Source organism: Eulemur rufifrons, chromosome 27 (assembly GCF_041146395.1).
Source record: "Eulemur rufifrons isolate Redbay chromosome 27, OSU_ERuf_1, whole genome shotgun sequence".
Classification (NCBI taxonomy): Eukaryota; Metazoa; Chordata; class Mammalia; order Primates; family Lemuridae; genus Eulemur; species Eulemur rufifrons.
In genome coordinates, this window is record NC_091009.1 from 23,015,723 (window position 1) to 23,043,287 (window position 27,565).

The 27,565-nt window shown below is 37.9% G+C and overlaps 1 protein-coding gene across 1 annotated transcript; it reads right to left on the reverse strand.

Annotated features, from left to right (window-relative positions):
• Positions 1 to 395: 395 nt before the first annotated feature.
• On the reverse strand, positions 396 to 27,565 carry FLVCR1 (FLVCR choline and heme transporter 1). Its single transcript, XM_069459572.1, has 10 exons — positions 26,818 to 27,565; positions 22,016 to 22,160; positions 15,994 to 16,134; positions 14,457 to 14,524; positions 12,552 to 12,655; positions 10,785 to 10,895; positions 9,638 to 9,743; positions 9,304 to 9,415; positions 977 to 1,044; positions 396 to 470 (listed from the first exon to the last, which is right to left on the reverse strand). The coding sequence occupies exons 1-10, from the start codon at positions 27,553 to 27,555 to the stop codon at positions 396 to 398; spliced, it is 1,668 nt and encodes a 555-aa protein (XP_069315673.1). The 5' UTR covers positions 27,556 to 27,565.

The following is a 27,565-nucleotide window of genomic DNA, read 5'->3' on the forward strand; positions in this document are numbered from 1 at the left end:
CTTCACATTCTCTCATGTGTCTTACGGGAGTCAACCCCCATATTATCATCTGACAAAGTCTTCTAAGCTTCCATTTTCTACAAAAAAAAAATGGAAAACACCTACTTTTGAAAAGTAAATGTCAAGAAGCTTACTTTCACACGATATAAGACTACAAATGGGACACTTATTTGACAAATGGTAGTGTTAACAGTACGTACGCAAAAGTATTTAAGCAAAATATTGCTTAAATTAACAAGCAAAATAATATCTGCCCATTTAGAGTTCATACAGTAATTTTCAAGTAAGTGTCCATTCCCTACCATCTATAATCCCAACCTTAGTGCTCATATATCTCTCCAAGGATGATCACACTCTGTCCCAATTACTGCAGGATAGTAACTTTTCCTTTCACCTCAAATTGCTGATTCTGACTGCTTGGACAATGTGACATCTTTTGATTCTTGATCTGTGGGACTGTCAACCGGCACCTATAAAAAAAATCAGAAGAAAAAATGTATAGCATATGGCAGATGCTATTATAAAAGATCAAGTGATTCAGGGAAAAAAACAGCTGACAAGAGAAGGTCAGTTTCACATATATTCCTTTTCTTTTTTAAGAGATTTTCATAGCCAGGCACAGTGGCTCATGGTTGTAATGCTAGCACTTTGGGAGGCCTAGGCAGGAGAATTTTTTGAGGTTAGGAGTTTGAAACCAGCCTGAGCAAGAGCGAGACCCCGTCTCTACTAAAAATAAAAAAGTTAGGCAGGCGTGGTGGTGTATGCCTGTAGTCCCAGCTACTCGGGAGGCTGAGGCAGGAGGATTGCTTGAGCCTACGAGTTTGAGGTTGCAGTGAACTATGAGGATGCCACTGCACTCTATTCAGGACAACAGTGTGAGACTCTGTCTCCAAAAAAAAAAAAAAAACCAAAGTTTCACATATATTCTATGTATACTTTTTTCAACAGTGTAATTATAAAAATATTCCTTACTTACAGCTTTAATATCGACGTTTTTAATTCCTATATTTATGTTATGTCTTCTCAGATCAGACTTGATTAATGCTGAAACAGAGAAGCACCAACAGAGTTACCATAAAGTGTTTGTGAATATATTTTTCTCTAAGCAGCTCAAAGTCTTTCCTGGTATTGTCAAATTTAACACACTATATAGTATCAGAATATTCAATACCATTCTTATAACCTAAAAAAATAATAGTACCTCTCTAAATTGTTAACAATTAGCAAGTCATTCATTACTGGAAAAATATAGGATGCCAGAAACCAGAGACACAAAGATGAAAAGCATAATTCTGTTCTGTAACGGATTTTCCAATCCAGGGAAACATCGACATACAAACAATTACAACATTGTATGGTAACTGCAAGAATGCAGGGAGGTACAGGTATACTGGGAAAGTGGGAGAAAAAATGCCTATGTCAACCACGGGAAATTAGGGAAGGCTTGCAAGAGGAGACATACTTAAATTGAAACTTAAAAAATGAGTAGGAACTTGTCAAGCAGACAAGAGGAGAGAGGAAGGCATTGTAGGCAGAAGGCGATACAGGTGTTCCTCAGAGATATTGTAGGTTCAGCTCCAGACCCCCACAATAAAGCAGATATTGCAATAAAGCGAGTCACACACGTTTTCAAAGGCTTCCCAGTGCATATAAAAGTTATGTTTGCATTATGCTGTAGTCTATCAAGTGTGCAATAGAATTATGTCTAAAAAATGCACATACCTTGATTAAAAAATACTTTATTGCTAAGAAATGCTAACAATCATCTGAGCCTTCAGCAAGTCATGATCTTTATGCTGGTGGGGGGCTCGCCTCGATGTTGGTGGCTGCTCACTGATCAGACAGGGGTTGCTGAAGGTGGGGTGGCTGTGGCAATTTCTTAAAATAAGACAACCATAAAGTTTGCCACATCAATTTCGTCTTTCTTCCCTTCAAGAAAGATTTCTCTGTAGCATGTGATGCTGTTTGATAGCATTTACCCACGGTAGAACTTTCAAAATTGGAGTCAATCCTCTCAAACTCTGCTGCTGCTTAATCAAATAAGTCTATGTAATATTCTAAATCCTTTGCTGTCATTTTGACAATGTTGAGAGCATCTTCATCAGGAGTAGATTCCATCTCAAGAAACCACTTTGCTCATCCGGCAGCAGGTCCTCATCCATTCAAGTTTTATCATGAGATTGCAACAATGTAGTCACATCCCTAAGCTCCACGAGTAATTCCAGCTCCCTTGCTATTTGCAGTAACTTCCTCCACTGAACTCTTGAATCCCTCAAAGTCTTCCAGAGGGTGCAGATCAACTTCTTCCAAACTATTAATGTTGCTATTTTGACAGCCTCTCATGAAATCATGAATGTTCTTAACGGCATCTAGAATGGTGAGTCCTGTCCAGAAGGTTTTCAATTGACTTTTCCCAGATCCATCAGAGAAATCACCTTGTATGGAAGCTATAAGCTTGTGAAATTTATTTCTTAAATATAATAAAAAGACTTGAAAGTCAAAATTACTCCTTAATCAATGGGCTGCAGAATGGATATTGTGTTAGCCAGCATGAAAACATTAATTTCCTTGTATATCTCCATCAGAGCTCTTGGGTGACCAGCTGCATTTTTAATGAGCAGTAATATTTTGAAAAGAATCTGTTTTCTGAGCAGTAGGTCTCAACAGTGGGCTTAAAATAGTCAGTAAACCATGCTATAAACAGATGTGCTATCATACAGGCTTTGTTATTCCATGTATAGAGTACAGAGTAAATTTAGCATAATTCTTAAGCACTCTAGGATTTCCAGAATGGTTGATGAGCATTGGCTTCCATTTAAAGTCACCAGCTGCATCAGCCCCTAACAAGAGAGTCAGCCTGTCCTTTGAAGATTTCAGGCCAGGCATTGATTTCTCTCTAGCTATGAAAGTTCTAGATGCATCTTCTTCCAACAGAAGGCAGTTTCATCTCCACAGAAAATCTGTTGTTTCGTATAACCACCTTCATCAATGGTCTTAACCAGATCTGGATAACTTGCTGCAGCTGCTACATCAGCATTTGCTGCTTCACCTTGCATTTTTATGTTGTAGAGACAGCCTCTTTCCTTAAACCTCATGAGCCAACCTCTGCTAGCTTCCAACTTTTCTTCTGCAGCTTCTTTAACTCTCTCAGCCTTCCTAGAATTGAAGAGAGTTAGGGCCTTAATCTAGATTAGATTTTGTATTAAAGGAATGCTATGGCTGGTTTGATCTTCTATCCAGACCACTCAAATTTTCTGCATACCAGCAATAAGGCTGTTTCGCTCTCTTATCATTCATATATTTGCAGGAGCAGCACTTCTCATTTTCTTCAAGAACAATTCCTTTGCATTCACAACTTGGCTAACTTTTGCAAGAGGCCCCGCTTTTGGCCTATCTCAGCTTTGGATATGCTTTGCCCTCTAAGCTTAATAATTGCTAGCTTCTGATTTAAAGTGAGAAATGGTACATTATTCCTTTCACCTGGACACATTGGAGGCTGCTGGAGAGTTAATTGGCCTAATTTCAATATTTTGTGTCTCAGGGACTAGGGAGGCCCAAGGAGAGGGAGACAAAATGGGGAACAGCTGGTTAGCAATGCAGCCACAACACACACAACATTGATTAAGTTTGCCGCCTTATATGGGCACAGTTCATGGCACCCCAAAACAATTACGATAGTAACAACAAAGATCAGTGAAAAGAGATCACCATAATATAATAGACAACAAAAACATTTGAAATATTGCTAGAATTACCAAATGTGAGACAGAGATACGAGGTGAGCACGCGGTATTGGAAAAATGACACTGACAGACTTGCTTGACACAGAGTTGCCACCAACCTTCAATTTATTTTTTTTGAGACAGAGTCTCGCTCTGTTGCCCAGGCTAGAGTGAGTGCTGTGGCGTCAGCCTCGCTCACAGCAACCTCAAACTCCTGGGCTCAAGCGATCCTCCTGCCTCAGCTTCTCTAGTAGCTGGGACTACAGATGCTCGTCACCACACCCGGCTAAGTTTTTCTATTTTTAGTAGAGAAGGGGTCTCACTCTTGCTCAGGCTGGTCTCAAACTCCTGACCTCAAGCGATCCTTCTCACCTTGGCCGCCCAGAGTGCTAGGATTACAGGCGTGCGCCACCATGCCCAGCCCAAACCTTCAATTTTTAAAATGCGCAATAACTGTGAAGAGCAATAAAACGAGGCTTGACTATATACACAAAGAAATGGGATGGTACAACCTATTCTTGGCACAGAATCAAATACGAGACAGAGGTGAGAGGAGAGGCTAGGTTGGTAGGTGTCAAGGACACATGTAAAGAGTTTACATTGTACCTGAGTAGGGATGTGACACTGTCAGACCTACATAGTAGGTTCTTGCTCATCTGAGAGCAATGTGGAAGATGAAAATCGGCAACACGACTAAGAGGCAGGAAATCCAGCCAAGAGGTTTTAATCCTGCTGAGAGATGATTAAGTGCCCGAATGTCTGAAGAATGGTGACATAGTGACAGGTTTCAGAGGTATTTTAGAATAGAACCAATAATATCTGGAGATTTGGTAAGATAAGAAAAATGAGGAGGGGGGAGGAAAAGAAAAATTGGGTGACTTTAGAGTTTTCTTGCTGAGCAATTGAATGGGTGGTGGACCTCGTTATTGAAACTGAAAATACAAGAGCAATAGGTGTGGTGGGAACATGGTAAGTTCAGTTCTGGACAGGTTGAATATAAGAACCCCATGGAATATCCAGGTCAGGAGATAAATATATAATTGGACACACTAGTCAAAAATGTAAGAGAAATCGGGGTCTGGAGATACAGACTTGTAAGTCACTAGTGTTAAAGTGGTAGTTAAAGCCATACACTACTCAAGAAGAGTGTAAAAATAAGAAAAGATACATGTTTGTGGGCAGTTAAGGAATATAATTGGTCATGAAGCAAAGTAAAATTAAAAGATGAAAGTCAGTGTTCTGAAGGTTAGTCTAATCCTTCTATATCTTTCTATATCCATTTACTTTTCATCTATATGTGTCTTAATATTAAAGTGGGTTTCTTGTAGACAACATATAGTTGAGTCTTATTTTTTGATCCACTCTGACATTCTGTCTTTTAGTTAGTGCATTTAGACCACTGATGTTCAAAGTGTAATTATTGATATAGCTCAATTAATATTTACCATATTTGTTGCTATTTTCTATTTGTTGTTTTTGTTGTTCCTATTTTTGTTTTCCACTTTTTCTGCCTTTTGTAGTTTTAATTGAGCATTTTATATGATTCTGTTTTCTCTCCTTTCTTAGTGCATCAGTTATACTTCTTTTTTACTTTTTTTAGTGATTGCCCTAGAGTTTGCAATATACATTTGTAACTAATCCAAGTCCACTTTCAAATAACACTATATTGCTTCACTATATTGCTTTATAAGTATCTTATAATATTAATGATAAAATAATCCTAATTCATCCCACTCATCCCTTGTATCATTGCTGTAATTCATTTCACTTAAACATAAGCATACATAAACATATACATATGTACAAAATCATACATAATTAAATATACTGTTGCTATAATTATTTTGAACAAATTGTTATCTGTTGTATCAATTAAGAATAAAAAAGTTTTGCTGGGCTGGCTCACACCTGTAATCCCAGTACCCTGGGAGGCCAAGGCAGGAGGGTTGCTTGATGTCAGGAGTTTGAGACCAGCCTGAGCAAGAGTGAGACCCCTTCTCTACTAAAAATAGAAAATTTAGCCGGGCGTGGTGGTGTATGCCTGTAGTCCCAGCTACTAGGGAGGCTGAGGCAAGAGGATCGCTTGAGACCAGAAATTTGAGGTTGCAGTGAGCAATGATGATGCCACTGCACTCTACCCAGGGTGACAGCAAGACTCTGACTCAAAAAAATAAAATAAAATAAAAAATTTTTGTTTTACCTTCACTTATTTCTTTGCCAATGCTCTTCCTTTCTTTATGTAGATCTGAGTTACTGACCTGTAAGATTTTCCTTCTCTCTGAAGAACTTCCTTCAGCATTTCTTGCAAGGCAGATCTACTGACAACAAATTCTCTCAATTCTCATCTGAGAAATTCTTTATTTCTCCTTCACTTTGAAGGATAATTTCACAGGGCACAGCATTCCAGCTTGGTGGGTTTTTTCTCTCAATACATTTATCATTTCACTCCACTCGCTTCTTGCATGGTTTCTGGAAGAAGCTGGACATAATTCTTAGCTATGCTCCTCTATAGATAAGGTGGATTTTTTTTCCTCTGGCTCTTTCAAGATTTTTTTATTTATTTTTGATTTTCTGCAGTTTGAATATGATATGCCTACATGTAGTTTTTTGGCATTTATCCTGCTTGATGTATTTTGAGCTTCCTATATCTGTTGTTTGGTGCCTGACACTAATTTGGGAAATTTCTGTCACTTTTGTTTCAAATATTTCTTCTGTTGTTTTCTCTTGCTCTTCTCCTTCTGGTATTCCCATGACATGTATGTTAAACCTTTTGTAGTTGTGCCGTGTTCTTGGATATTCTGTTCTGCTTTTCCAGGCTTTCTTTTCTTTGCTTTTCAGTTTTGGAGGTTTGTATTGACATATCCCTCAAGCCCAGAAATTCTCTCCTAGGCCACGTCCAGTCTAGGAATAAAACCGTCATAGGCATTCTTTGTTTCTATTACAGTGTTTTTGATCTCTAGCACTTCTTTTGGTTCTTGCTTAAAATTTCCATCTCTCTGCTTACACTGCCCATCTGTTCTGGCATGTTGTCTACTTTATCCATTAGAGTCCTTAGCATATTACTCATAGTTGTTTTAAATTCCCAGTCTGATAATTCCAGCATCCCTGCCATATCTGAATCTGGTCTTAATGCTTGCTCTCTTTCTCTTCAAACCGTTTTTTTTGCCTTTTAGTATGTCTTGTAAATTTTTCTTGACAGTCAGACATGATGTACCAGACAAAGGAAACTGCTGTAAATAGGCCTTTAGTGATGTGGTGGTAAGGTAGAGGGGAGGGGAAGTGTTCTGTAGTCCTATGATTAGGTCTCAGTCTTTTAGTGAGCCTGTGCCTCCCACTGTGAACGTCATATGCTTCTCAGTCCCACTGCCTTCGTAGGTGGGACAGAGGTGAGCTGGAGTTGGGTATTTCCTTTTCCCTAGGTCATTTAGGCTCTGCTAAAACTTACCAAAGTGTGAGGGCCCTCACAATTGGGTCTCCCTGCTCCCAGAGTTGCTAGTGCTCAGAGTTGTCTACTCTAAGCTTCCAGCAATTTGTCGGTTACAGTTCAGGTTTCCTACCTGAGCACTAGTTCCTACAGAGGTTTCAGCTCCTGGGTTTCTGTTCTGGTAAGTTGTAATTCTGTGTATTCGCCCGTTAGTCTCTCCAATTTTGGAGGCAGCAGTTCGCCCTGTGATCTCACTCCTCTTATGGACCTAAGAAGAGTTATTGATTTTTTTGGTTTGTTCAGCTCTTTACTTGTTAGTACAACATGGTGACTTCCAAGTTTCTTACATGCTGGACCAGAAACTGGAAGTCTAATGTGTACTTTGAAATCCACATTGTTCCTGTAAATTCTGTTTCATCACTGATACCACTATTTTAGAAAAACCCATCCAGCTCTCTCCAGGAAAATACTCGACATATGAAAGAAATTAATTAGCATTTTTAGATGGTAAAGGCATCGACATAAAACTAATTTTAAAGGACTTTTTCACTTCTTAATTAGTTTTCTAGAATGGATTTGTTTGAATTAGCATTCATGAATCTTATACAATAATGTGAAATGGTTGTACAAAATTGCTCCCTTTTTTGGTACAACAATAGCACTCTATTTGATAGAGATATGGTACTTGCCTGGAAATTAAGAACCAACATGGAATTATTTATGAAAGATTAGTATTAAAATAGTTAATGTATTACATATTTCACAGTTTTTATTTTACCAACTGAAGAGAAAAGGAGGATAAACTCTCTCATGATAGGATGTTTTTCTTAGAGGAAACAGGGTACATTAACTCTCTTTCAATGTAATGAATGAGTGACAGTGACCTTAGGTAGTCGTATATATCCAAAATAAATGTTTATCACTGGGAAGATTTTATACTGAAAGTTTCAAAAAGAAAGACCAAATATTCAACAAACATAAAAAGAAGATTTGATTCATGTATTTCTGATATATTCTATCCTCAAATTAAGTTATAATTAGATCAAAGAAATACAGTCATCCCTTGGTATCTGTGGGGAGTTGGTCCCAGGATCCCCTTCGGATACCAAAATCTATGGATGGTCAATTCCATATATAAAATGGTATATTTACACATAAGCTGCACATATCCTCCCATATACTTTAAGTCATCTCTTGATTACTTATAATACTCAATACAATGTAAATGCTATGTAAATAGTTGTTATACTGTATTGCTTAGGGAATAATGACAAAAAAAAAAGTCTGTGCATGTTCAGTACAGATGTAACCATCTTTTTTTCCCCCCTAATCTGCAGTTGGTTGAATCCATGGATGAGAACCCCATGGATAGAGAGGGCTGAATGTAACCCCTCTTCGAGTATCCATGGCTTCCCTCCCACATGTTGATAAAGACATGCAGAAAGAAATTCACAAAGTGAAATAATAGTAGAAGCCAACATGGGGCTGGAAATGGTGCTGAACTTAAGTCTTGCTTTCAAATCCATTGTTACGCCCATGTGCATGGGCAAAGTATGGATAAAAGCCCTTTTGCATTCTCTTGCCTGTCCATGTTTATTATTACCATACCTAAGAAGTGTAAGCACTAGCTAACCATTCCACATACTATTTCTACCACCACCACTCACCTTCTTACCACCACTACCACATTATAATAACAGCTAACATGTATGAGGCACATTCTGGGTGCCAGACACTATTAGGAGCTTTTCATGAACCACTTCTGTTAAAAACCTCATAGTAATCCTATAAAGCAGGCTTTTCACACCCTATTATATAAATGAGGAAATGAAAATTTGAGAGGTTAAGAACTTGTCTAAAGTCACACAGCCAGTGAGCAGCAGAATCAGAATTTGAGGCTAGGTCTGTCCAACTCCAGGTCTTTACTACTCTTGTTACAACGGTTTTATTTTCTATGGAGAGTAACTGTATTGCATTTGAAACCTGCAAAATGAAGTAACAGCTTTATATCCCTAGAAGAAAACAAATAATGTCCTGCTTTTTACCTCAGTTTTCTGCCTTGAGTTCTGCCAAGCCATTGAGAAGCAATATACAGGAAAATTAAATACAAAGACAACATTATATAAATACTTTTGCCAAGCAGATTCTCTGATTTACCTGTTAAAATGATGCCTATGAACATCCAGACACAGAGGAAAATGTTCCCTGCTCTAGGACTGTAGTCTGACGTGAGCTTTCCTTGAGCCAACGTGAACAAAATTCCAAATATCTAAAATAAAATAAGAAAAAGAATTTTTACTACATTGCTTCTTTAAAACAAGTATAAAGTTTTCACCGAACTTTTCTCAACTGATTCTGTTCATATGATTTGGCTTCTGGAAACATTCATTGAAAAGTGGAATTGTTAAAACAAAAACCACGGTCAAACTCCTTATTCACAAAATATTTGATAAAATAATCCCCTTAGGTTTAAAAGAAATCAGAGGCTTACCTGTGCAGCAGCATTAAGAAGACCAGATGAAGTGCCTTCAGATTCAGGGTAAGTGATTTCAACAGCAAATTCAAAACCCAAGGGTAGGTAACCAGTCATGAAGAAACTAGGAAAATAAATCCAGAATTACAGAAAGAATTATCAGAAGAACAATATCACATATTGGGGCCTGGCACAGTGGCTCACACCTGTAATCCCAGCACTCTGGGAGGCCAAGGCGGGAGGATCACTTGAGCTTAGGAGTTCAAGACCAGCTTGAGCAAGAATGAGACCTTGTCTCTACTAAAAATAGAAAAAATTAGCCGGGTGTGGTGGTGTGCACCTGTAGTCCCAGTTACTGAGGAAGCTGAGGCAAGGGAATCACTTGAGCCCAGGACTTTGAGGTTGCTGTGAACTAGGCTGATGCCACAGCACTCTAGCCTGGGCAACAGAGCAAGACTCTGTCTCAAAAAAACACTATCTCACCTAAGAGCACATTTAGCAATAACATTGATCGGGTGTCGGGCAGATATAGGTGGGGGAGGGGATGGGTGTATCATACATAATGAGTGCCATGCGCACTGTCTAGAGGATGGACATGTTTGAAGCTCTGACTGGGGGCGGGGGGAGGGGGTGGCAAGGGCAATATACGTAACCTAAACTTTTGTACTCCCACAATATGCTGAACTAAGAATAAAAAAAAAAAACCCACACACTATCACATATTGATATATAATCATTCTACCTCTCAGGCCTATTAATGATCAAATAAGTGAATACTTTCAAGTTGCTATGTGAAAATAAGGAACTATTATTGACCAATCAGCCCAAGATCACAAGAACTGGGAAACAAAATAATTCCCAAGTTTTTTTTTTCTGAGAAAAATTTGCGTCTAGTTTTATAAGTCAATTGTCTTTGTAAGCAAATAAAGTTACTTGGATTAAGTAAGGCTTATCTGCTAGTTATATGTAGTATATCAAAAAGCAATTTTAAACTATTTTTTACAGTTCTTAAGAATTATACATTTACATGTACAGAACGGATCCTTTAAAATTAAAAGTATTAAAGAACCTTTGGATAAACTAAAAAAAGTTAAAAACTAGAGTAATAACACTTCAGAATTCTAACAGCGTGCTATCATTCCTTCTAAACACATTTGATACTTACCCAAGGACCCCTCCAGTAACAAACACGATGATAATGTATCCAAGGTCCAATGTTAAAGTAAATATAACCATTCCCATAAACGACAAAATGTAAACTATCAGAGTAGTCTGTCTAAAACAAAAGCAACAAAATTATTAGTATTTTGTCTGATTCTCCTAGGCACACAAAAATCATGGCTAGCTATTGCTCTATCTGTACAGTAATGTTTTGGTTTTTCGAAATTCACCCCTTCTTGTCAATGGAAAATGTATCCACCAAGGCATAGACTTTAAAGCTTAAGATTCCACAGCAGCAGACAAAACCCACACCACATCCAATGTTTAGATAAGAAAGGATACTCATATGGATGAAATCATTTTTATGCCACCAAATGGGATATTCCCTATTCATGTTTCAAGATTCAGCTCAAATTCTACCTCTTCCAAATGCCTTCCTCCCCCACAGCAGCTTATATGATTCTCTTTTTCTTCCAAACTCCCTTATCGTTTACTACTACACAATTGGCACTTGATACCTACTGGACTTATGACATCTATTTTAGCTTTTTATATTGTTATTTAACTTTTCTCAGGTGAATGCCTTATTTTCCCCATCTAGACCACATGTGTCTTAAGGACAGCAATCACATATTGTTTGCTGCAATTGCTCGCTAGGAGGGATGCCTACGGTAGGCATTTGGTGAATGAATGGCAGGGTGACAAAGAACACATTTCCATGCCTCTCATGTTTTCTAAATATATAAAAGACGAAAGACTACTAAGAAATTTAACCTTTCACATATACTGCCTTCATCTACAAATTGAACGGGTTTCATTCTAAGCTATCATCTCATAATAATGAAGCCACAGCGAGTGCTGTCTTAAATTACGGGAGAAGTATCTTGGAGAATTTCAAGATCAGAGATACTTTTGGTAGGGTTTAAATAATAGTATCAAATGTATCTTGAGCCTTGAAAGGTATATAGGACATAGTTCCATATTTCATTCATTCCATTTATTTATTTACTCATTTTCATTCATTCATTTTCCCCAAGCAGATGGAGAATTTTTGGCCTATTAAAAAAATGTATCCAGCCACTGTCTGGCTCATAAAAAAAAAAAAAAAAGAAGAAGAAGAAAAAAAAAAAAAAATGTAGCGATTCTTTTAAGTCCCAAAGCAAAAGATGCTGCCTCTGAACCCCTTTCTCTGTCTTCCAGTTGGTATCACCCACTTTTTCTTTTCGTATTAGCATTATGCTGGTTCTATATAGATGCACAATCAACATAGTATTTTCATCTTTATGCATTATATTATAGTCAAGTAGTGCTGTAGTTTGGGGGCCTTTAGCTACAAATTTTACCAAAATAAAGCCTTATGCCCAACAAAAATTTTTTGATGGAAAAAAAACTTTTTTTGTTTTTTAAGCCCACAACATAAGAAAAGAATAAGATAAAGTAAGTATGTCAAAAGTCAAATGTTTCTCAGAAAGCACTCTATTTTAGAAGGGAAATAATCCCTTCGGAAGTGGAATGTATGAGTATTGTTAGAGGGAAAGAGGCTCATAAGATATCCAAGTTCTCCAAATTGAAATAATATGACCAATAAAATAATATAGTACATAGAATATTGAAACATTCATTAAGTGAAGGGAACCTACAAGTGTTTAGAATCCAAGTTTTTAAGTAATAATAACACTTTACAAATTTCTTAAAATAAGAAGCAAAGTTTCCTTTAAAATCAAAATATCTTTGGTTATACACCATACATGTACTATCTACTTTCACTTACTTGTATGTTTTGGTGTAATCCAACCATAAGCCACAAAGAATAGAGCCCACCATTCCAGCTACTACCAGTGTTAGCCCAATCCTTCCAGCATTTACTTCTTCCCCCTGAAAACAATTTGCGTAAGAAGTTAATCAGATCCTGCTAATTCAAATAGACTCTTCACATTCCCATACCTCTTCATATTAAATGGAAATAATCAGATAAGATTAAGCACAAAATAGGAAGATTCAGTACATGTCCTAGGGTATAAGGGGGCAGATAAAGTATAAAGGGCATTCTATTTTAAAGCCAGAAAAAAGCCTCAAATAATGGGAAAAAAATAAAAACAGAAAATTTTCCTTGGTCCTCTATTGTTAGAATTAGGAATACAATGATTTTTGTTACGATTCTTAAGTACAGTCATGTACCACATGATGACATTTAGGTCAACATCAAATTGCAGATACGACAGTGACCCCCTAAGATGGTAATACCATATTTTTATTGCACTTTTTCTATGTTTAGTTTAGATAAACAAATACTTACCACTGTGCTACAACTGCCTACAGTATTCAGTATAGTAACGTGCTCTACAGGTTTGTAGCCTAGGAGCGATAATAGATTATGCCATTTAGGTTTGCCTAAATACACTCCATGATGTTTGCACAGTGACTGAAATCACCTAAGGAATTTCTCAAAATGTATCTCCGTCATTAAGCAAGGCACGATTTCTGACAGATGTCAGAAAAATAGGTTAATCCCATAGCTTTTACATAGTACAATTGCTTTCTCCTTTCAAAAGCAAAGAGAAATCAGTCAGAACTTGCTATTTACTTCATATTGATGAAGTGATGTTTTATCTTAAAACATCTTAAAATGTTTTATCTTTTTATGTATAATCACATTATTTCTTAATATTTTATCTTTTTTAATAATGTTTTTATTGTTTGGCTGGAGAACACTATAGCTTTCTTTTTTTTTTTCTTTTTTTTGAGACAGAATCTTGCTCTGTTGCCTGGGCTAGAGTGCCGTGGCATCAGCCTAGCTCACAGCAACCTCAAACTCCTGGGCTCAAGGGATCCTCCTGCCTCAGCCTCCCAAGTAGCTGGACTACAGGCACGTGCCACCATGCCTGCCTAATTTTTCTATTTTTAGTAGAGATGGGGTCTCGCTCTTGCTCAGGCTGGTCTCAAACTCCTGAGCTCATGCGATCCTCCCTCCTCAGCCTCCCAGAGTGCTAGATTACAGGCGTGAGCCATCACACTCAGCCACATTGTTTCTTAAAAAACAAAAAACAAAAAACCAGGTACTGTCACAGCAATAACAACTTCTGCTTTCCGTGTCGTGTGTTTTATAAATTGGATTAAATGTGTGAAACAAAAATGATGGGGAGGCATTTGTTTTGGACTGAGCCCCTGTGCTAGGCCCAACAGACCAGATGAAATCAGAATAGTGTCACTGGTGCCAGGTGTCATGTAATCTAGCTGAACTGCAAAATGGGCCAGTTTTCCAAAAAAACAGGAGAATCATAGCAACCAATCGGAAAGGCCCCAGTCCCCTATTTTAATCTTATAGAGCAAGTAACTTTATATCAAAGAATCTGCTTTTTGTTCCTTGTTTCTGCTTTCTTCAGCTTTTTCAGCCTATAAAACCTGCCTCCTCTACTCAGCTCATCAGACCGCCTCTCTAAATCTTTACATGTACTGCTGCCCGATAGACGAATCACTAATAAAAGCCAATGGGATCTTTAAACTAAATTTGTGGACATTTTATTTCTTAACAAATACAGTCTCAACTAAAACAAATGTAAATCTTTTATAGCAACAAGGTCATAATCCTGAATCTCACGATCCTGCGAACAGGAATTGTATTGCTAAAGAAAAACTCTTGGCCAGGCAATGCAATATGCTATAAGCAGAAGCTTACCTCATAATATGTCAATATTATTTGATTTAGCAACGTTGAGACTGAATAAAATGCTCCAGTCATGATACCTAGAATAATAAAGACAACATTTTCAGTGTGCCATTTACCAGTTCATGAAGTGACGTGGAATACTATGTGACAATTGTGAGAATATAATGTATTTTTTGGACAGTTGACAAAGAAAATTGAAAAACTATTGCCCTTCCCTTTCATTATGTAGACTGATCAATTTAACACCTAAATTTACTAGAGGTATGATAGTACAATTCTGTCCTAATATTACCATTATTTAGATTTGAGATCTACTGACCATAAGTCATATCCCCACATGTAATACTGTATATGGCAACCAACCAAGCAGTGGATTGTGTTTTCTTTTGTTTTATTTTTGAGACGGGGTCTCGCTCTGTTGTCCAGGGTAGAGTGCAGTGGTGTCATCATAGCTCACTGCAACCTCAAACTCATGGGCTCAAGTGATCCTCCTGCCTCAGCCTCCCAAGTATCGGGGACTACAGCTGCCAGCCACCATGCCAGCCTAATTTTTTAATTTTTTTGTAGAGACGGGATCTCGCTATGTTGCTGAGACTAGTCTCAAATGCCAGGCCTTAAGCGATCCTCCTGCCTCGGCCTCCCAAAGTGCTAGTATTACAGGCATGAGCCACCATGCCTGGCCCAAGCAGGGGATTATTTACTGAGCTCCTACAATGTATTATACCATAGCCAACAAACATTCAAAGCATAAGAGAGTCCCTGCTTCAAAGATCTTACCTGTATGTTAAAGACTTACTAGGCAATTCATAAGGCAAAATTAATTAAAAAATACCTAACAAGAGAATAAAAACAGCTGCTTATCAGGAATCATATGACTAAGGTTTGAACTTCAGTCTCTCCTTGCATGTGTTATATGAATTTAGGTAAGCCTCTTAACCTGGCTGAGACTTAAGTTTATTATTTCTCTCTCTCTTATTAAATATTTCAAAAACATAAAATAGTATAGAGAATAATATAACAAATACCCTTACTTATCACCCAGATTTGGTAAACATTTGCGTTTTGCCATCTTTGCTTCAGATTCATTTTTTAGACTTTTCCCAATCCTATTCTCTCTTCTTTCTCAAAGAAGGGAATCCAGGTGGCAGTCCCCATGAGGATCTAACGACCCAATGCCTGATGATCTGAAGTGGAACCCAGGCGTGACACCACCCCCCTCCCCATCGAAAAACTGTCTTCCTCAGAACCCGTCCCTGGTGTCAAAAAGGCTGGGGACCCCTGCTCTATGAGAACTCAAAAAAGAAGACAGATAGCACTTATCTGTTTGAGAACTTTTTTTTTTTTTTTTAATTTTAAAAGCAAGTGAGAGGCATCCTGGATTTTTTTGCTTTTAGTTCAAAATTTAAGTTCATGACTATGCTATAATTATTTTTATAAAGTTAACAACCAATCTCATTCAAGTTCAAACCACTGGGTTAAATGAAAAGAATCCACAGTGCTCAAAGACTTATATAGACATCAAAGAAAATACAAGAAGACCACTTACCATAACTGATCAACAGAAGGACAAAAGGAATGTTTTTAAACAGGTTTCTGATTGATTTCTTATAGGAGTACCCTTCAGGCGGACTGTCTCGAAGAACTGCTTGAGCCTGACTTGGGGGATACCGAGGTTTTTCTTTGAAAGCTGAGAATATACATGAAAGAGGATTATATATAATCAATATATATGTAATATTTTGTTGTATATGTGTAATTAATTATATATATCTTTTTAGTGAGCAGACAAAATTCAGTTTAAGTTTAAAGAGGTACTGAAAGTCCTTTATGGTGAGGTTTTTTATTTTCACGGATTTCTAAGCGAAGAATAGTTTGGTATTATGATCTCAGGCCTCTGAAACTGACGAAAACTCAGAGATTTGGCCAACTCACATAACTGAATTGCAAAGCCATCAATAATATATGCCACGACCTTGCCCACTGATTATTCCATTTTTACTTAAACAAAATTAATTTTTACTACATTAAATAATCAACAATTCTATTTTCAAATTCAGTTCAATTTATAATTAGAGGTAAACATCAGATATGAACAAGCCAATATACTATTGACCTTTTAGAGGACTGTCTTGGGTTAATGACTATTTTAAAATCTGAAATTTGATATAAAGCTTATCGTCTGATCCAATTACATCTCGGGACTGAAAAGGTCCATGTGGATTCACTGAAGCAGAGCTAGGTCTTTCTTGCTGACTCACTAGAGCTGCATATGGAGAGTGCAGGGGTGAGCTAAGAGACATAAAAGTGTAGTATCTGGTGTCTCATACAGTAAGTTTTAGCAGTGTCCATTTCTAGTTAAGAGATTTCACAGCCTTCTCAGCCAGACATCTAGAGACTACTATTTTGCTGGGCAGAAAAGGATCAACCAACTTCCTGCAAAAGATGGTTTGGGAGAGATTTCTACAGGGTTAGGCTAACCGGAAGTCAAGACTAATTTATAGAAAGAATGAACTTCTAAAATCTGCTATGTCAGAAATTAAAATCTAGTTTTTGTATTGACTCAAAATTTTTAACTACTGGCTCAAAAATTTTAACTACAATAGCAGGAAAATACTGTATTTCATTGAATCTAAGATACTCTGATGTTTATACTCAATGATTTTGCCAGGTATCAGTAAAAAGTTTTCATATAACCATGTCTCTATTACCACCAATCTTAGATGTCATTATTAAAAGCACCTCGATTTCAGAGATTTTATTTTAAAAAGTAAACCTTAGAGATGATGAAACAGGGTACATTCAAAAAGAAAAAAAAGATAAATGGATTTTAAAAACAAGAATATTTTGTGGAAGATTAGAATTTCTTCTTTATCTTTCTCTCTTTTCCTGTCTTTCTTTCTTTCTTTAATATTGGCTATTTCTTTATTCCAGCAAGGAAGGCCTGCTTTGTAGTTTGAAAGTGGGTTAGATCTGATGGACCTGTCCACTGGAAATCTAAAGATAATACAGGTTTTGAGATTCTACCCAAGGGTCAATGAATCAGAACCTACAGGATGGAACCTGGGAATTTATATTAAAATAAGTAAAACTCCTCAAATGCTATCAAAAGCCAGGCAAGTTTGAGAACAACTGCGAAAGAAAGAAACTTCCATGAAATACTATAATTCTTTAATTCTCCTGTTTGCTGCTAAAAATAAAAAATTAAAGTTCTTCACTGACCAAAACATCAAACTAAAACATACTTTTTTTTTTTCTTGAAACAAAGTCTCATTCTGTCACCCTTGCTGGAGTGCAATGACGTCATCATAGCTCACTGCAACCTCAACCTCCTGGGCTCAAGCAATCCTCCTGCCTCAGCCTCTGGAGTAGCTGGGACTACAGGTGTGCACCACCACATCCAGCTAATTTTCCTGTTTTTTGTAGAAACAGTATCTTGCACTTGCTCTTGCTGGTCTCGAATTCCTGACCTCAAGCAATCCTCCCCCGCCTTGCCCTCCCAAAGTGCTAAGATTGCAGGCATGAGCCATGGTGCCCGGCCACATACTTCTATTTTTATAGATTTCACAACTAATTCAAGAGGAGATACAACTCATAAGTATTTACTTTTTAATATCCTTACATTAGAGGACTGGTAGACATAAGACATTTAAGTTGTTGCAATTCTTCCTCTTCCTTTCACCCTATATGATCTTTGCACTGTTAAGATGTCTGCTGTCCTTTCCTGAAAGCCTCTTTGTATCCTAGTTAGACAGGAGATATCTCTTTTTATTAACAGTGGTAATACATAACTCACACAGTTTAAAACAAAGTTTCAGAATGTAAAAACCATGCTTATAGGTCATGGGTACTTATGAATCTTACCTCTTTACTTAAGTTTTTATTTACTATGGTAAAATAAGTCTAAATGGCCTAAACCTGAACTCAAATGCAAAAAATGAAAACAATTCTTGCCAGTATTTAACTCCACTAGATTTATTTTCTGAATACAAGTGTTATCTTTTAGTTTCAGACAGTCAGTCTTTTGGCAAAAATCAAGCCCTCATCTACCAGCTACATGCTGTAGTAAGGTCAAACTTAAGTCTATATAAAGAAAAAGAAGAACAAAAAGCCATTGGCTTATGCCCTTGTTTATGCTGAAATGCTTCTTTGAAAGGATGAAATGTGGCTTTTTCTTCCTCTTTTGAAACTGAAAAATAAAGCTTCTACTGTCTTCTCTTCTCCCCACCAAAAACTTGCACCAATAAAATAATTACCAGTTATTCTCCACCCCTGGCATTAGGCACATAAGGTAGCCAAAGTGTTCTCCAGCACCACATTCAAACTCTTCCTCCCATGATGAATAAGTAGCAAATCTATTATTGCTGTTTTAGGGTCCCTTGTACATTTCAAAATCAAGTTATACCATTATCTTTTGATTTCATTATTTGTCCTTGTGTGATTCAAGCAAATATTACACATATTACTTTATTGTAAGAAAAGCAGAAGTTTGAATCCTGGCTCTGCCCCAACTCACTGTATGTATGAAGTCAATTCCTGTCCCTCCACTTTAGCTTTCTCATCCATAAAATGGAAATAACAATAACAAGCTGTTATGAGGATTAAACGATATAATATATGTAAAAGGATTTTGTAATTATTGAGTGCCACTCGAAATACGTTGTCTTTTTAAAGAAATATTTATTTTAAATAATCAGAAACTTTGCCTCAGGAGTGTGAATTCTTACAGACTAAGTAAAATATATTTTTCTTGAAAGTTTACAGCCTATAGTTATCTTAAATTTTTAAGAATCAAAAGTAAAATTATGCATACATGTTATACGGCCATGTGCTTAAGTACATGAATATTAAATAATTTTATTGTGATTACTTTTAGTTTCTGTCATCCACTCATCTTAGTAAATCAGGAAAGGATTTTAATTAACACACTTGAGTTAAATGACATAGTTTACTACTGCTATGCACAAAAACAGCTTTTAAATATGCTGGCATTACCATTTATGGAAGAAGAATTTGAATTGGAAAAAAAACAAGGTTAAGTAAAAATTAAAATGATATGTATTTATATATAACATTTTATATATGGAGTTAGAGTGCGTAGGCTTAAATCTGACTTTCAGTGTTTACTAACTGTGACCTTGGGCAAATTAGATTTACTCAAGTTCTGTGCCCCAGTTTCCTCATCTATAAAATGGTAATGATAATAATGGAAACATTCTCCTAGGGTTATAAGGATTAAATGAGATATGCTATGTAGCATGCCTTTAAACATGTTTGGCACACATCAACCAACCAAATGTTAGAGGCCATAATAGAGTTCTCAACAGGAATGAGGGATTAGTGTGAAATTCTGTGGGGTTTGAGTAAATTCCAGAAATGCCAGATAGATTACACTGACATGTAAACTACATGAGGCAAGGGAACAGGGTTACATGGCATGACCCTTGAAGAAAATATTTTAGGAAGACTGAGTATTAATTTAGTACATGTCATATTCCTGCAGACTTCAACAAAACTATAAGAATTTTGTTGGACTTCCAAAGTCATTATTAGTAGAATTTAGAGGGACATAGGATCATCTCTTAGTAATTAATGAACTTTAAGTATTTTTTAAATAAACTAAATTTTCCTCAATAACAAATACTTGGGTATGAGAAAAACAAGTAGATTTTCCATTTAAATGTTAAAATTTCCAACTTAAGACTTTCATATCACAACTGTATATTATCTTGCTTTTATACTATGCTTGGTATTCTAAGATTAAAATTATAAACCACTAAACAAAACTTGACAAAGAGCCCTTTTTTTCTATTCCAATTTTTTCCCATTTCCCCGTCTCTATTTCTACTCTCTACCCATAAGCCATGAGTACATAAATAATTACGTATACAAATGGCCCTCTCTTAATTTCCCAAACAACACAGAGTGATATGCCAATGGTCACACCTATTATTGTGCTTTGCCTCTCTCCTTTGACAAATAAAAATCTTATATTTGTAGCAATTTAAACGTATATACACACATGTCATGTATATAATTTCGTATCTATAGATGTCTCATATGTAATCTATTACTCTCACTTCTCCTAAAGAGGCAATCGAAGATTAAAAAAAAATGAAAACCAGAATTTATGTGAAGAAAAATAAGCAATCAAAAGAAAGAGAACTTTGTATTTTAAAAATCCTTATTGGCAATGGAAGGGCCATTTATGCAAATGTATATACAGTATTTCCTATTGCATCTAGCAAATCAAATATGGCTACCAGAAAAGCATATTTAAGGTTTTTTTGTTTTGTTTTGTTTTTTAACAATATAGATTTCTTTCAAAACTTTGTTAAACTAAACTGAAATAATACCTGGGTCATTTGTGCTTTTTCAGTAGTCTGGACACAGCAAATATGCCACTCCCTGACTAACTGAAAACAAAAACCGACCATAAGTAGATCAGACATGTCAGAATGGTCAGAATACGTCATATGCTACCAAGAGAACATTTTTTCATTATCTTAAGGGAAATTAAGTATGGGGGCTGAGCTTCCCGTCCCTGGGCCCTGCAGTTCATCTACCAAGGCAGTCTCTACTGAAGCACTCTAGAGTCTTCAGCATACATTTCTTTGAAAACTGAGGATTTCATATCTGGAGATCATAAAATATGAATTTTTCATTACTATCATAGCCATAGTCAAAATATACAAAAATTTTAAAACTCCAGCTATAATGCAATTTGATTATAAGTTTTAATGATGAAAAGGCAGCCTGTCAACTTTATAGCTCCTTTCCTCTTCAAATCAATTTACATACATTGAGTGTCTAAAGGGGGCAATGTTACAGTTATGTTAGCAGCTATATTACTTAAATAAACCCTACCTACCCTTTTCCCTGAAATCAAAACTGTTTCCCATTAAAAATAAACTTAAAAAAGCAGACCTTCCCAAAGCTTCTTCCAAACTGATGATGGCTGCTTGCAGCTGATTTTGACTGACTGCTTCAAGAGACAGGCCCCGACGAGAGGACTCAGTGACGAAGGGTGGCAGCCGTGCTTTGCTGGAATGGCCTAACAAGCAGATAGTTGCCACAGTTTGAAATTCTGCTGAACAGCTTGCTGCTGCCCAGGATCATTCACTGGTCAATATTTTCAGATCCAGTTAATTGTTACATTGGGGATCCTTCGGAGGATTTACCATTAAAAGGAAGACTGCAGTCTGCTTGCATCACTTCAAAGCATGACAAGAACTTATTTCTGGCTAGGTAGGCATGAGATGCAAACCATGTACATGAATACGGGAAGAGGAAGCAGGTAATATGTTTGAAACCAACAGTTGTCAAGAAGAAAGTTAGTAGGGAGACAAATTAGATGAATTAGTCTTCAAATCCTTTCTAGTATTAAAATAGATAACAGTGGATCATAACACATCGCCAGGGTTATAGCATTCATTACCCGACCAAAACAGTGCATGGCAAGAATGAAACAAGCAAATGGCATTTGAGATACTATCAATACAAATTTTCAGGGTTATTTTCAAATTTTTATCATGCATTTATCTAAGCTATAGGGAAAATAATTCACTTACCAATTGCTGTCAAAATAAATAAAAGTGTGGCAACGGCTGATGTTCCATAAAACATGGTGCTGATATTACAAGCCAGGATGTTTGTGTCATTCTGTGTGTTGGGCACTAAAACGGGTGGTAGCAAAAAGCCAATTGCAGTGCCAAGCTGTAAAATAAATAGTACTGTTAACAACTATTCTCATTAGAGAAAAAAGTAAATACTGGCAATTAATAGAACATAAAGAGGACAGCTACTATTTATGTTTTAATGTATTTGTTACTCCTGTACTGTTAAAGAGAAATTGCTGACCAATGTCTTTCCTATTTAAAAACCATTTACTGAGATCCTACTATCTGAATGATACTGCTATAAAGTTGTGTAAGATACATTCCTTGACTTTTAGATGTTCATCATCAAAAAGGGGAATAAGAGTATGCAAAATAGGACTAAGAGAAAACAACCTACAGATTGTGAGAAAATATTTGTAAATCATCTATGTGGTAAGAGTCTAGTATCTAGAACATATAAAGAACTCTTACAACTCAACAACAAAAAGACAAACAACCCAATTATAAAATGGGCAAAGGACTTGAATAGCCATTTCTCTAAGGATATACAAATGGCCAATAAGCATATAAAAATGCTCAACATCTTTAGTTATTAGAGAAATGCAAATCAAAACCACAATGAGATACCACTTCTTACCCAGTAGGATGCCTATAATAATAATAAAAAGCAATGGAAAATAACAAGCATTGATCGGTAAGGATGTGGACAAACAGGAACCCTCATATATTGCCGGTGGGATTATAAAATGGCACAGCTACTACTGTGGACAACAGTTTGGTGGTTCCTTAAGAAGCTTAACGTGGAATTACCATATGACCTGGCAATTCCACTCCCAGGTATATACCTGAAAAACTGAAAACAGGTATTCAAACAAATAATTGTACATGAATGTTCACAGCAGCCCTACTCACAATATCCAAAAGGTAGAAATAACCCAAACATCTACCAACAGATGAATGAATACATAAAATGTGGTATATCCGTACAATGAAATATTATTTAGCTACAACTAGGAGTGAAGTACTGATATAGTGCTACAACGTGGATGAACTTTGAAAACATGCTAAGTGAAAGAGCCAGACATAAAAGGTCACATATTGTATGATTCTATGTATATGAAATATCCAGAATAGGAAAATACACAGAAGGAGAAGAATTGCCAGGCCCTAGAGAGTGAAACTCCCTAGCGCGTACTGGGTCTTAACTTTAGGGGTGGATGAAAATGTTTTGGAACTAGATAGAGGTGACAGTTGCACAACACTGTCATGTACTAAATGCCACTGAATTGTTCTCATTAAAATGGTTAATGTTATGTGAATTTCACCTCAATTTAAAAAATAAGGCTAAACATGATAATCACAAGAGAAATAAAAATCAAAATATTAAGGAGGTTCAATGCAGGGAGATACGATTTTGGGGCAGATGGAGGTGAACAGGAAGGGCCCAAGAAAGGTTTCAAAGAGGCTGAGGCAGAGATAGTAACATTTATCAAATATTTTATTTGCTCCTTTATAAAAAGCTGGATAGAGAGAATTAAACAGGTAATTACAAGAGAGGGTGGAAATACAGAACTGTGATGGAGAAGTAGAGAGTGTCAAGACTGGGGAAAGCATGTAATTTATTACCCAAACCACAATAATGTTCAGTGTGAAAGGGATTTCATTAATATTAATAATTATGTCAGACAACAGGTCCTAGGCAAACATATGATCACCCTAACTAAGAGAGACTTTGGAAGGGCACCTTGTATAGACTTGGGATTCAGGAAAATTTCATGGAGAAGCAAAGATCTGAGTAAGAAATTGGAGTTACCTAAGAGAAGGAGAAATGTTCCAAATCAAAGGGACATTACGTACAAGGCCAGGAAGGAGAGAGCATGACCTTGTCAGAAACTATGCACAGTTTGGCACAGAGTAGAGAAAGAGGATGTGTGAGGATGGGGATTGAGGAGAGAGGTGAATCAAAAGAGTAGCAAGGCCGGGTGCAGTGGCTCAGGCCTGCAATCCTAGCACTTGGGAGGCCGAGGTGGGAGGATTGTTTGAGCTCAGGAGTTCGAGACCAACCTGAGCAAGAGCGAGACCCCGTCTCTACTAAAAAAATAGAAAGAAATTAGCTGGACAACGAAAAATACATAGAAAAAATTAGCCAGGCATGGTGGTGCATGCCTGTAGTCCCAGCTAATTGGGAGGCTGAGGCAGGAGGATTGCTTGAGCCCAGGAGTTTGAGGTTGCTGTGAGCTAGACTGATGCCACAGCATGCTAGCCCAGGCAACAGAGTGAGACTCTGTCTAAAAAAAAAAAAAAAAAAAAAGAGCTGGCAGGAGGCAGATGTGGAAGGTCTCACATGTGACCTTAGAGCGTTTTTGAATTTCATCCTAAGAACAAAGGAAGCCACTGCAGGGGGTAAGTTAGTGCCCAGAACAGATCTGCACACTATAAAGATCATACTAGATGAATGGAGAATAGAGGGAAGACAGCAAAAGCTGCAGATAGAGAGATAAGTTACCAAGCTCTAGGTGAGAGCTGCAGGTGGCCCAAGCTAAGACAGTGGCAGTGGAGGTGAAGGGAAATGAGCTAGGAGACAATGAACTAGGCAGATTTTGAGTGGTGAGTTCCTATGAGATATCCAAGTAGAATATCCAGCTGGCCAATATCTATATTAGTCTGAAGCTCATTCATTTATTCAACACGTTACTATAGGGAGCCTAAAATGTGCCAGGTACTGTAATAAATGCTGGTGATGCAGTTGTATACATTCAGACCACATGCCTATTTTCATGAAACTTACAAGCTAATGGTAGGGATGGGAGATAAGTAACAGATACAAATGAACATATAAATATGTGAACAATAAACATGAGACAGGGATAAGTGCTATATGGAGAATTACAGCATAATGATGTAAGAAGAGAGTGACGGCAACTCTAAATGGAATCAAGAAATGCCACTGAATGAGATTTAAAATGAATTTAAACTGAGAGATAAGTTACGAAAAGAATGTAATCATGTGATTCCAGGAAGAAGAACATTCCAGGCAGAGGGAATGCTTCTGCAAATGCCCTTAAGCAAGTACAAGCTTACTGTGGTTTGAGGAACCAAAGAAGACATACTAGTAAAGTTTTGTAGTATTTCAGAGTAAAGAGTTTAGGTTTTAAGTACTACAGGAAATCACTGGCAAGTTCAAAAAGCAGGGCAATGACATGATTTGATTTATGTTTTAAAAGGTTCTCTCTGGTTAGAGACCTGGCAGTATAGATGGGTGGTTACAAGCTAGGATTCAGGAACCAGATAGGCTTGAGTGTGAATGTTGCCACCAACTAGCTGTGACCTTTGGAAAATAAATAATTTCATCCCTTCAAGTCTCAGTCTCTGTGTACACAAAATGGGAAGACTGATAGTTCCTACCTGACAGTATTAAATTGAATGACACAATGCATGTAAAACACTTGGCATGTCTCCAGGCTCTTAGTGAATGCTGAATAAAGTTGAATATTATTGTGAATGCTCACTTCATAACCTAGGCTGAAAATGCATACTTGGGAGTCCTGAGCAACTGTACAGCTACTGGAGCCAAGGAACGGATGAGAACACCCGAGCAGAACGTAGGAAGAAGGCCCAGAAGTGTGCAGTTTGAAGGAAGTTTGCCTATGAGTAAATGTTTCCATTTATTATTCATAAAATAGATTATCCATAGATATGTTGTTAATATTTTTGTCATGCTCCATGAAGTATTAATCTTGAATATAATTTTGTAAAGGTAAAATAAGAAAACAGCTCCTATCCAAACATGCAGATGTAACCAACTAAAGGATCAGTCATAAATTACTTTGGATACACAACAACTACAGTTCAAACTACCCCTTCCTCCGTACTTGTAGATAAAGGAAATAAATATAAAGCAATCAGCAAGTACAGTTAGTCTTCTTACGTATTTCAAATAAATCTGACTGTGATCTTGAGGTTAGACCAAGTAAGAAAGTATCAGTCTTTTGTATGTAGCAATGTATGCATACAGAGAACTGAAGTTTTTGGTATACAGATTTTTAACTAGATTCCCTCCAGCTGAGGGGATATAACTTACAGAAAGTATCACAGGACCCCTTATACAGAAATTAAATTACAGTAAAAGAATCAATCTGCAATTTAAAAAATACACACAACATTTTACCTAGAAATGCAACTGGAATGCTAATGGAATTGGAACCTATGGTATTAGGAAAGACTAGGTCATTCCTTAATGGAGACTTGGCAAAGGAAGCCACTCTTTTCCAATGGATTCCTTGATGTGTGATTTGTCTGGCATTGTCTGGTAAAAATTGGTAATTGGACTCGGTAACGCTGTTTAGTCCTTACCACCAGCAGAACATTTAGAATTCTTTTTTTTTTTTTTTTTTTTTTGGAGACAGGCTCTTGCTCTGTTGCCTGTTGCCTGGCTATAATGCAGTGGCGTCAGCCTAGCTCACAGCAACCTCAAACTCCTGGGCTCAAGTGATCCTCCCGCCTGGGTCTCAAAGTGTTAGGACTTCAGGCGTGAGCCACGGCACCCGGCCCTAGTTTTAAAAATTCTGTCCTTACAAAAAAATTTAAAATGTTCTTTGATCCAAGCCTGCCTCTTATCTTATGACTACTCATCTCCTCTCTTTCATTTACAGACAAAGGCCTCCTGAGGCTTCATCCATACCAGCCATGAGAACCTGTATGAATTTTTCTGGTCCTTTAGGGACCCGACTTTCACCTATCACGCCAAGCCTTACCTGATTGCCCAGCACGGCGGTGGCACAAGCTGTGGACACTTCCTTGGGCCCAAACCACACTGAGGCAATGCGGGAGGGCAAGCCCAGGATGAAGACCTGGGCCACGGAGCAGAGGCACTGGCCCAGCATGGTGACCCAGAAGAGATGCTGCTGCACACTGCCGCACTTGATCCAGCTGCCCAGGCAGTTGAGGCCGGAGCCCAGCAAGGCGGTGAGCCGCAGGCCTCTGGTGTCCAGCAGCCAGGTGGCCGGGAAGATGAGGGGCACGTAGGCCAGCATGTACACCATGGACAGCCAGTCGATGTGCAGCAAGGAGACGCCGTAGAAGCCCTGGAAGACGTTGCTGATGATGCTGTACTGGATCCACTGAAAGGCGTTCACCAGCGAGTACAGGCTGAAGATCAGGAGCACCAAAAAGCGCCGCGTGGAGAGCGCTGTCCGAGGCAGCAGGGTGCCCTCGGCCCCCGGGGTCGCCTCTCCCGGGCCCGTGGGCAGCAGCCGGGCCTGGGTCTCCTCTTCCGGGGCCAGCGGAGTCTGCGGCCCACCCAGGGCTCCCGCGCCGTCCGCGGGGCTGTCCCGGGGGAACCCATTCAGGAGCAGGCAGCCGGCTGTGGGGCCGTTCTGCGGCTCCACGCCCTCCTTCCCTGCGGGCGCGCCCCTCGGCACTAGGAGGTACCCCTTCGCGAGCGGGTGCCCGGGCGCCACTGCCGCCCCCTCCTCATCGTCCGGCCGCGCCATGGCCCAGGGC

What these genes read in the sequence shown, in the direction of transcription:
- FLVCR1 (XM_069459572.1), bottom strand. Translation starts at nt 27,555, where the DNA reads ATGGCGCGGCCGGACGATGAGGAGGGGGCGGCAGTGGCGCCCGGGCAC. An exon ending in TAATATTGACATATTATGAG is followed by an intron (nt 12,656 to 14,456) that starts GTAAGCTTCTGC and finishes AATTGTTTTCAG; the next exon opens with GGGGAAGAAGTAAATGCTGG. An exon ending in CATAGGCATCATTTTAACAG is followed by an intron (nt 1,045 to 9,303) that starts GTAAATCAGAGA and finishes TCTCTGTTTCAG; the next exon opens with CATTAATCAAGTCTGATCTG.